This window comes from Mandrillus leucophaeus, unplaced genomic scaffold, assembly GCF_000951045.1.
Source record: "Mandrillus leucophaeus isolate KB7577 unplaced genomic scaffold, Mleu.le_1.0 Scaffold232, whole genome shotgun sequence".
Taxonomy (NCBI): domain Eukaryota; kingdom Metazoa; phylum Chordata; class Mammalia; order Primates; family Cercopithecidae; genus Mandrillus; species Mandrillus leucophaeus.
Window position 1 is genome coordinate 2437171 of NW_012102388.1, and position 11947 is coordinate 2449117.

Here is an 11947-nt window from a genome sequence, read left to right on the forward strand (position 1 = left end):
ATTTCCACCACCTCCTGGAGAACCGGAAGTCCTGGCAGCCCCAGGCGCACCCGGCCACAGTCGGCTGTCAGAGTCAAGGCTGGGGGCTGCTCCCCAGTGACCAAGCTCCCACCAGCTCAGCTGGACTGGCAGCCACATCCACCCAGCCCTGGGCATTGGTGCTGTGACCCTGATGTGACCTGGGCCTTTGCCCCCGAGGCCCTGAGCCCCCCTCCCATAGCGAGAGGCCTAGGGCATCCGGAGTAAGCTCAGTGGGGAGCAGCCTGTGTGGGGACGCCTCTCACCACAGGTTCCCCCTGAGTTTAAACAAAATGCACGTGTGCACACACGCACACACTAAAACACATATCTGCATGCACCTGCACACAGCTACACACCCACACGGATGCACAGCACACACATGCCATGCACACACATAGACACACGTGCACTCACACTCACACATCCCACAGACACGTGTGCACACTTACACACACACGCTCAAGTACACACCTGCACAGAACACATGTATGCACATATGCATACACTCATATCCACACACCCCATGTACATGTGCACATGCATACTTAAGTACACACCTACACATAGCACATGTGTACACATATACACACTCATATCTCTACATCCCAGGTACCTGTGTGCACATGCATGCTCAAATACTCATAACACATGCATGTACACACATATGCACACATGCACACTCACATCCATACATCCCATATACCCGTGTGTACATACATGCTCAAATACACACCTGCACATAACCCATGTACACACATATGCACACTCTCAGATCCACACAACCACAAACAATCCATGCACACACATACACACACATGCACATGAAAACACGTCTGCACATTCATGCATACTAGATGCACACATCCACACACCCACATGGATACACAGATACACAGGCACACTAACATCCACACAACACACACATGCATGTACACACCCACACACACCCCTGCACACACATGCCACATCACATCTATATGAACACCTGTACACACACATGCCACCTGCACACCTGTACACACACATGCCACCTGCACACCTGCACACCCAGCCTGTCTCCCAGCCTTAGGACAATGACATTCCCCCTTCAGGGTTCCCAAATCCATGACTACACTCAACCCCTCTGCAGGGCCGTGTAGACCCCGAGTCTGCTGCAGGAAAGGAAGGCAGTGGGGGATGATGAGAAGCTCCCCTGACATGGCTGGATCCAGTGTCCCCTGCACCCATGGGGTTGGACAACTGGTCACTGAGGCCGGTGGCATTAGAGAGGAGAGGCATCAAAATCCCCTGTGGGATGGCTGTGGGAAAGGATGCGTGTGGGGTGAAGATGAGGTGCTCAAGCTGGAAATCAGAGCTCCAGGGTCCCCCAGAAGGATCAGATGGAGACCACAGGCTGGGAGTCTCCAAGTCAGGGGTCAGCAGGAATCAGCCTGGGGCCCCGGCTCCCTGCAGGGGGAAGGGGCTGGATGGCCACCGTGGACTCAGCCTCTGTGGACTGTGAGGGAAAAGTTCTCGCCCTGCAAAGCCAGCCCACGCCTGCCTCGCTGAGGGACTGATCAGTGCCTCACAGGACCCTCCACTCAGCACTGGAAACAGAATGTGCTTGGGCCGCTGACTTACTTGGGCCACCCTGAGCGAAAGTTAGGAGGCACCAGTTAAGTTAGAGCTTAGGGGATGCAGGGACCCTTCGTCAGGAACTCAAAGGGGAAACAGAGCCCAGGCCCTGTTATTCCGCGTCTACTCACCCCTCCCTCCGGAAGAGATCAGAGGCAGCTGGGGGTGAGAGCCCCTCCTGGACGTCTGAGCCCAGGGGAGGCCCCGTCCTCTCTCCTCTGACGTCTGAGCCCAGGGGAGGCCCCATCCTCTCTCCTCTGTGGGACTTGCCCAGGCCTGGGGACAGGGGACCAACAACAGGCTCTTCACGCAGAACCAGACTGCTTCATCGACCCGGGGAGGGAGGGTTCCGGGTGCTGTGTGTCCCTGAGGAATGATTCACCTTCCTAGCAAACTACAGGGAAATGCCATCAAATCAAGCTACTGGTTCTAACCCTGGAACTTACAGGAAATGCAGGGAAGGGAGGAGCATCTCCAAGGATGCCTGGGGATGTGATCAGCACCATCTGGACAGGGGACTCACAGGACAAACGGCACAGCCCTGTCCTTCTGCAAAGAAATCATGGGGAGAAAAGGGGCTGGAGGAGAGGGGAGAAGGAAGACGGCAGAAATGTGTGGATACCTTCCCCCCATAACCAGTGGTGTGCTGGCAGAGGCTGAACAACGGGATCTCTTGGCATGTGTGTATGCTCACACACGTGTGCACAGATTTTCATTTTTACTGACACAGAGGCTCTGCAGCACCCAGATTTTCAATAGTGAAATACACCACACCCTTTATTGTGAATTCCATATTGCAAGCGGTTGTTGCAGGATGTTCTCACTGATTCTTACTGAACTATTCTATTCATAGTTGACTTCTGGGTGCCGGCTATTGATTTATTGCCTCTGGGTTCCAAAGTTGTCCTGCGTTGTCTGCTGGGTGGAAATGCCTCTGGGCCCGGCAGCGGCTCTCCTGTGTCAGCTGGTGCAGTGTTGAGCACAGTCAGCAGAGGGCGCCGAGGAGGCCTGGCAGGAGGAAAGGTGCTGCTGTCCGGTCCCTAAACCAGCTCCAGTGGCTGGACTGGAAGGTCCGGGCTGGGCTCCCTTGCAGGGTCATGCTGGGCTGGTGACTTCTCCAGTACTGGCGCCTGTATGAGCTTTCTCATGTTCTTTGGAGTTATCTGTACTCCTTAATCCTCAACTCCTCCTTTCTGCAATCCTCTGTTAAATTGAACAAACCGTTAAATAAAACCTGCCCGGTTCAAATCACTGTGGGATTTCTCTCTCCTGATGGAACCCAGGCTGACACACTGTGGCTGCAAATCAAGCAAGATTTGGCAAAGATAGACAATGAGTAAATGTTTTCACTGTCAGATTCAGCAAGAGACTTGCAGGACTGGCAAATGGGTGCAGTTCTGACGTGCGTGTGGGCTGTAATTTCATTACACTGACCTAAGTGAGATGACATCACATGTGTTGGCTCAGGTCAGATGGAAGTTGACACTGGAGCCCCACTTGTCATCAATGAAGTGAGCAGATTCCTCACTTAATCAGAAAATCACTTTCAGGCCAGGTGCAGTGGCTCATGCCAGTATTCCCAGCATTTCAGGAGGCTGTAGTGGGAGAATTGCATGATGCCAGGAGTGTGAGTCGCCCTGAAAGATCTCATTTGTCTCTACAAAAGTATTTTAAAAATTAGCTGGATGTGCTGACGTGTGCCTGTAGTCCCCGCTACAGGGGAGGCCAAGGCCCGGAAATCTTCCCAGACCATGGGATTTGGCTCCCCCTTTCCTGCCTGACTTCTTGAAAGTTGCTTGTTTTTTTGTTTTTTTTTTTTAATTGTAGTAAAAGACACATAACATAAAATTTCTCATCTTCACCTTCTTTTTCTAAGTGTATATATAGCAGTGTTAACCAAATTCACATGGTAGCACACGAGATCTCTAGAACTTTTTCATCTCTCTCTATCCATTGAGCAACTCCTCTTCCCCCTCCCTGGCAACAGCCATTCTTTCTGTCTCTAAGAGTTTGACTGTTTTAGGAATCTCACATGAGTGGACTCATGTTGTGCTCGTCTTTTTGTGACTGGCTTATTGACTTAGCATAATATCCTCAGAATTAATCCATGTTGTAGTGCATGGCAGGATTTTCTTCCTTCTGAAGACTGAAGAGGATTCTGCTGTGTATAATCCCGCACTTTCTCTGGCCACTCACTCTTCAAAGGACATTTAGGCTGCTTCCACCTCTTGGTTATGGTGAGCAAGGTTGCAGTGAACAAGGGTATGCAGATATCTCTCTGAGATCCTGTGATCAGTTCTTTTGGATAAATATCCAGAAGTGGGATTGCTGGATCATAGGGATTTTTTGAAGAACACCACACTGTTCATTTGACCACACCTGTGAGGGCTTATTTCTGGGTTCTCTATTCTGTTCCATTGATCTGTATGTCTGTCTTCCTGCCTATATCATACTGTTTTGATTACTGTAGCTTCGTAACACATCTTTAGTTTTCTTTCACCAGATTGTTTTTGCTATTCAGGGTTCTTCAAGATTCTATATGAATTTTAGGATGCTTTCCAATTTTTCTGTTTCTGCAAGAAGTCCCGTTGGGACATTGATAGGGATTGCATTGAATCTGTAGATCATGTTGAGTAGTATGAATATTTTAATGCTACGAAGTCTTCCAATCGATGAATACAGCATATCTTTCTATTGATGAGTGTCTTCTTTAACTCCTTTCACGAACATTTTATAGTTTTCAGTGTACAAGTATTTCGCCTTTTGGTTAAGTTTGTTCCTAAAATTTTTTTTCTTTTGACGGTGTTGTAATGGGGATTGTTCATTGTTAGTGTATTGAGATGACACTGAGTTTTGCATGTTGATTTTGTATCTTGCAACATTGTTGAATTAGTTTATTATTTCTTCATTATTATTTCTTTTCTCTTTTTTTTTTTTAAGATGGAGTCTCACTCTCTCATCCAGGTTGGAGTGCAGTAGCCTCGTGATCTCAGCTCACTGCAACCTCTGCCTCCCAGGTTCAAGCAATTCTCCTGCCTCAGCCTCCCAAGTGGCTGGGATTACAGGCAACCACCACCATGCCCAGCTAATTTTTGTATTTTTTTTTAGTAGAGATGGGGTTTCATCATGTTGGCCAGGCTGGTCTCAAACTCCTGACCTCAGGGGATCTGTCTGCCTCAGCCTCCCAAAGTGCTGGGATTACAGGTGTAAGCCACTGTGCCCAGCCAGTTTATTAGTTCTAACAGGTTTTTGTGGGAGTTTTAAAGTTTTTTTTGGATATAATATGTCTTCTACAAATAGACATAATTTTACTACTTCCTTTCTGATGTGGTTGCCTTGTATTTTTTTTCTTGCCTAATTGCTCTGGTTAAAACTTCCAATATTATGTTGAATAGAAGTGGTGAGAGTGGGCGTCCTTGCCTTGCTTTTGATGTTAGAGGAAAATCTTTCCATTTTTCAGCACTGTTATGTGGGAGCTTTTTATAAATGGACTTTATTATGTTCCATTTATAAACATAAATAGAATAAAATTTCATCCTATTTATAATTTCCTTCTGTTTATACTTTTCTGGGTTTTTTAAATAACGAAAGAGTATTAAATTTTGTTGAATGTTTTTTCTCCATCAATTGAGATGATCATGTAGTTTTTGTCTTTCATTCTGTTTATGTGGTGTATCACATTAATTTCATATGTTGAACCATCCTTGCATTCCAGGAATCCATGCCACTTGGTCATGATGTGAAATACTTTTAATCTGTTATTAAATTTTGTTTGTTAGCATTTTGTTTAGGATTTTTGCATGAATGTTCATCAGAAATTTGGTGTAATTTTCTCTTTGTGTAGTATCTTTGATTTTGGTATCAGGATAATACTGGCCTCATATGGCCCTCTTCTGCAATTTTTGGAAGAGTTTGGGAAGGATTGGTGTTGATTCTTCTTTAAATGTTTGGTAGAATTCTCCATGAAGCCATCTGGTACTGGGCTTTTCTTCTTTGGGAGGTTTTTGATTATTGATTCAATTTCCTTACTAGTTATAGGTTTGTTCAGATTTTTTATTTTTTCATGGTTCTATCTTGGTAGGTTGGATGTTTCTGGAAATGTATCTATTTTTTTCCACTTTATCCAATTTGTTGGCATATAATTGTTCTTGCTAGTTTCTTATGATCTTTTATTTTTCTCCTGTGGCATCAGCTGTAATGTTTTATTCCTGACTTTTGTTATTTGAATCTTTTCTCTTTTTTTAGTCTAGTAAAGGGTTGTTGATTTTATTGATTTTTTCAAAAAATAGCTCTTAGTTTTATTGATTTTTTTCTATTGTTTTTCTGTTTTCTATTTTATTTTGACACTAATCTTTATTATATCTCTTAAAGTTAATTTTGGATTCAATTTCTTCTATGTCTAGTTCTGTGAGGTATGAAGTTAGGTTGTTGATTTGAGGGTTTTTTTTTCTCTTTTTAAAGTTGGCATTTACCATGGTAAGCACCCCTCTTAGTACTGCTTTTGCTTAGTACCATATGTTTGTACCTAATGTATAACTTTGGTATGTTGTGTTTTTATTTTCGTTTGCCTCAAGATATTTTCCAGTTCCCTTGTGTTTCTTCTTTTATCCATTGATTATTCAAGAATGTGTTGTTTAATTTCCACATATTTGTAGGATTTTCCAATTTTCCTTTTGCTGTTGGCTTCTAGTTTCATCCCATATTTAGAAAAGATACTCAGCATTTCAGTCTTCTTAAATTGTTTATGATTTATTTTGTGGTCTAACATATGATCTTTCCTGGAGAATGTTCCATGTGTGCTTAGGAAGAATGTGTGTTCTGCTGTTGCTATGTGTGTCTGTCAGGCCCATTTGATCTATGCTGTTGCTCAAGTCTTCCCTCTCCCTGTTCTTCTGTCTGGCTGATTTATCCATTATTGGAAGTGGGGTATTGAGACCTTCTGCTGCATTTCTGTGTATTTCTCCCTTCAGTTCCGTCAGTTTGTTTTACATATTAGTGTGCTTTGTTAATAGGTCCATATATATATTTATAATTGCTATATCTTCCCAGTAAATTTACCTTTTCATCATTGTATAAAGTCCTTTTTGTCTCTTGTGACAGTTTTTGACTTGATGTCTATTTTGTCTCACATGAGTGTGGCCACCTCTGCTCTCTTTTGTTTACCATTTGCATGGAGTACCTTTGTTCATCCTCTCATTTTGAACCTGTGTATGTCCTTATATCTAAAGTGGTGTGGAGTTAGAGAGTGGAAAGACAGACAACGGAGACTGGGAAGGGTGAGTGGGGATAGGGGAAGGATGAAGAAAAGTTTGTTGAATGGTACAAAAAACAATAAGATAGAAAAAATAAATTCAAGGTTTGATAGCAGAGTAGGGTTCATATAGTTAACAAAAGTATATTGTACTTAGGTGATGGACACCCTATACCCTTACTTGATCACTATACATTATATATGTGTAACAAAATTTCACATGTGCCTCATGAATTTGTACAAATAAAAAAAATATAAAGTGTCTTGTAGACAGCATATAGCTGCATCTTATTATCCATTCAGTCACTCTATGTCTTTTGATTGGGGAGTTTGACCCATTTACGTTTAAATTAATGACTGACGGGGAAGGACTTACTGTTGTTATTTTATTGTTTTCTGTTTGTCTTATAATTATTTGTTCCTCTTTTCCTCTCTTGTTGCCTTTCTTTCTTTCTTTCTTTTTTTTTTTTTTTGTACTGACCTGCTTTGATTTCTTTCTTATTTTCTTTTGTGCATCTTCTATAGGTATTTTCTTTTGGAAGGGTCTGATCTTATTTGTTACTCAAAAAATCTTATTTTTGCCTGAATGCAGACTTAGAAGTAGAAGCTCATCGCTGGAGGATCTGCATTTCCTGGCAGTCTGTTCCTGATGTTTTTCTTTGGCCTCTTTCATTCTCGTGGCCAGCGTGCAGCATATTCTGCAGCCTCTGCCTTATTTTTCGTAGGATACTGTTTCTTCAGAGCAAGATTCCAGCGTTTGTGCTGCAGGACATGTAGAATAACAAGACACTGACTGGGTGTGGTGGCTCATGCCTGCAATGCCAGCACTTTGGGAGGCCAAGGTTGGGGGATCACAAGATCAGGAGTTCGAGACCAGCATGACCGACATGGTAAAACCTCATCTCTACTAGATATACAAAAATTAGCCTGGTACGATGGCACTTGCCTATAGTCCCAGCTACTCAGGAGGCTGAGGCAGGAGAATCACTTGAACCTAGGAGGCGGTTGCAGTGAGCTGAGATCGCACCACTGCACTCCAGCCTCGGCGACAGAGTGAGACGCTATACGGGGGTTAAAAAAAAAAAAAAGACACTGAATCTTGGGTGCTTTGGTCCTAGGTTTCTTACGTTCTTTGTTTAAGGGCTTTCAACATATTCCCAGACCAGGAGGGAAAGGCCTGCTGGTGAGGGTGCCCTTGGCTGGTGTCTGGGAATCTAACTGCAGCAGTTCCCTGCACAGACACACAGCCTCCCTCAATAGTGAGGAGCTCCTGTGTCTAAACTCCTGTGGAAACCACGTGGTCTATCCTCAGCCCGTTGCCTTCTGGGGATCTGGAATGTCTGTGCGCGCCAGGCAGAGGTGCCCCCGTGAGCAGCCCCATAGTTGCTGGGCGCTGAGTCTCCGTGGGCTTCCCTGGTGGGCGACGTCTCACTGTGCCATCACGTCACGTTGCTGGAGGAACTCAGCACACCCGGTATGGCTCCACAGGGAGAGGACAGGGACGTTGGTGCCTGGTGCCCTGGACTTGGCCGCCCAGCCCCTGGCTGTGCTCACCCCTTCCTGGCCCCTGCAGCCCTGGATGGCAGTGGCTTCCTGCTGATGCCTAACTCGGGGTCACTGCCCCACCCCGTTTCTTCTGCAGCTCCTCCAGCCCCTCTGTGACGAGTTCCATGATTAAGTGGCCCCCATGGGACTCCCTGGGTGGCTCTGGCTTCCTGTCTGCTCCGGCCCACTCACAGGACCCTTTTCTACCGACCATGGCCTCCCGGGAGCCTCACACCCCAGGACACAGAAGGGACCTGGGCCCAGCAGGGGGTTGCTGACCCCGGAGACAGTGTGTCCACTTTGCTCATGGCCAGAAGTCATTTCATTATCTCTAAGAAGCAGATGGTCTGCTCCTCCTGTGTCTGTAATTTTATTTACTTTCACACACACACAGAATGTCAATGTGACTTCCTACCTCCAACTCAGCAAGGAGGACACAGATGCTCAGAGGGGAAACGGCTGCTGCAAACGCAGCCTGAGTGTGAGGTCAGGGGCTGTGCAGGCAGACAGGCAGACAGGCAGGCAGACAGATGGAGAGATGGACAACAGACGGATAGATGGGCAGGCAGACACACAGACGGACAGACACACAGACAGGCAGATGAGTGGACAGATGACAGGCACACATGGGCAGGCAGACAGACAGACAGATAGATGGAGAGACAGCAGAGACACACAGGCAGACACACAGTCAGGCAGACCTGGTTAGATTCCCGCCAGCCACCCTAAGTAGTTCAGTTGACTGTTCAGAGCTTTTTTTGCTCACCTGAGAAGAGGGGTGGGGCTCCGTCTCCTGATCTTCGGACCACCCTCCATCCCCACCTACCTGTGGGGAAGCCCCCTCCCTACTCTCAGTGGACCTGGGGGTGCACACAGCACCGCTCCCTGATGCCAGGCTCCTAGGGCAGTCGTGTGACCCAGGCCTGGGGAGTCCCCGGACTCCATCTCCTGGTCATAGGGACAGGCCCAGGACCAGCGGGGGCGTGGGGTGGAATTCCAGGCCGGCGGGGATGTTCCAGGCTGGCGGGACCCTGGGATGCGGATGCAGCTCTCCCCATTTCTTGCCTTCCAGGGTGTTGTGTTTCTGAAAGAGAAACCCCAGTGCAGTGGGCGAATGCGTGCCCCAGAAATCCCCCTGGGGGTCCCAGTCACAGTGGACAGTGAAGCCATGACTCACACAGGCCCCCCAACCCCGAGTCCCACTGTCCCCTAGTCAGAGCCCACGGGGACCCGGGCTGGTTACTGCGCAGGAAATGAGGCCCCCAACCCCGAGTCCCACTGTCCCCTAGTCAGAGCCCACGGGGACCCGGCCTGGTTACTGCGCAGGAAACGATGCTGGACTCACAGAGGAGCCCGCAGGGCCCAGTGATCTGGTCTGACCCAGGAGGGCTTGGGCGGCCGAGTCCCCAGGGGCTTCCTGTGTGACATCGCAAGCAGACTGAGGCCCGTCAGAGCCGACCCCGGGCAGTTATGTAAGGTGCTCTCAACTTACAACCTTTAAAACAAGGACCCACCCTGTTCCCAGGAGCTTTCCAGATACACCCAGGGCAGGTGGAAAGAGATGAAGTATCAGGATTCGAGCCCCGAGAGGAGATCCAGGGGGACCCCCTCCTCCATCTGACTGAGGAATGGACTCCCCGTCTCCACCGCCCCAAGTTGTCACGGCTGCTCAGAAATCTCATATTCAACTCAAAAAAGGAATCGAAACTCCTTTCAACGCCTGCATTTTAAGCAGCGGCTTCTCGGCTCCTGTGTACTGTTCAGGCACTCGCAGATCGTCCCTGCTCTTCCCTCCACCCTGCAGTGAGCTCCTGGCAGCTGGGCTGGATGCAGCTTCCCGTGAGCAGAGGATCAGTCTGGGAGCCTGGTGGGTGATCTCCACCCAGACCAAGCATCAGACCCCGAGTCTAGTGGGACAGGCCACAGACCGGGGACTGCTGCCCACACCTGTTCTGAGGACTCCAGACAGTGCCAAGGGGAAGGGGAAATCATTCATTCAGCCATTCATTTGCTGACCCAGGCAATTATTCATTCGACAGATATTTATCGAGCCCTCCCTTTGAGGCAGGCACTGTTTTATGCACTGAAATACAACTTTTTATACAACAGACACTCTTCCCTTCCCCGTTCATCGAGGTTCTGTTCAAGCAGGGAGACAGACATTTGTTAAATGAAACATAAAATCTCAGTGAAAATTAGAGCTCTGAGGGAGAATGAAGGAGCAGGAAGAGGAACCAGGGCTGCCAGGTGCAGTAGCCCAGGTAGCACACTGTTCAAGGTTGCTGTAGGATTCACATCACAGTCATGTGCCAGGATCACACAGAGTCTGGGGCCCTCACTTTCCTCCCACCAGATGATGCTCAGGCTGGGAAGGCACCGAGACCGCAGCAGAGTTGGCCAGGGGGGGCAGTGAGAGGAGGGGAGGTGGGTGGGGCAGGGCTGGGGCACTGGAGGAGCAGGTTAGGCGGGGCCTGTCAGCCCAGGGGCACCCCAGGACTCAAACCTACAGCCGACCCCGCTCTCCTAGGCCTCACTGCAGCTGTGGGAAGGGGAAGCATGGAGCCCTCCCTCAAGGTCAGTGCAGCACCTGGCTTCAGCTCACGACAGTGACCATCCCCTGCTGCCACCATTGCAGTCACTGCCCTGGTGGGCAGCCTGGACCCCAGCTCCACTGCACATGGACGGTGTGGCCTTGGGCAGTGCTGAGCTCGGCCTCACGGGCCTGTGGGGAAGGTCACAGGAGGTCCACGTGCCAGGCCCGGCTTTAATGCACAGGGTTACCACCACTGCAAGGTTGCCTGCCCCGTCTTGTACCCGGCCGTCCATGCCCTCATCTCAGGGGGCAGGACAATGGCAAGTGGGACTCAGAGGGGAGAGAGAGGACAGAGTCCCCTGAAGCCCTATCCCCAGGACCAGTGCCAAGAGAGACCTCAGAGGAGGGACCTGGGAGTGGCTGGTTCCAGTCCCCACACTCTGATGGGAAAGCTGACCCCGGGTGACCTGCCAAGGTCACAGGGCAGAGCTAGGGCGAGGTCTAAGCGCTCAGGTCCGAGCAGAGGAACTCACTCAAGGCCCACCAGGACCCACACAGCCAGCATTGTCATCACTGAGACATAGACATGGGGGACCCCTGGGCCACACAGCTGGACAGTGAGAAAACCAGGTCCCCAGCAGTGAGCTGGCCCCATGCCCACGGCCTTCCGTGGCTGCACACAGCCCAGCCTCAAAACCGACTCAGGACGGGCCCAGGGCTCAAATGCCCCCAGGGCCCAGGCAGAACGTGGGAGTGCATGTCCCGGGGAGTGGAGTGGGGAGTGGTGGGGACTGTGGAGAACTGGAGAGGGCCCCTCCTAAGGGCAGTGAACCTCAAAGTCCCCTAAACCTGAGCCCACCAAGCTCATCTCTATGGGGGGCTTCAGCCCAGTCTCAAGAGTGGCCCCTGATGAAGGGGGATCTTGGGATGTGACAGTGACCACCGAAGCCTGGACATTTGCTCTGCAAGGAGGGGGTCTGGGC

At 49.0% G+C, this 11947-nt stretch overlaps 1 protein-coding gene across 1 annotated transcript; it reads left to right on the forward strand.

Annotated features, from left to right (window-relative positions):
* Nucleotides 1–10735: 10735 nt before the first annotated feature.
* Nucleotides 10736–11430, forward strand: LOC105541089. The gene is given in 2 exon segments (XM_011981954.1): nt 10736–10831; nt 10834–11430. Coding segments are annotated over 2 exon segments (693 nt in total).
* Nucleotides 11431–11947: the final 517 nt, after the last annotated feature.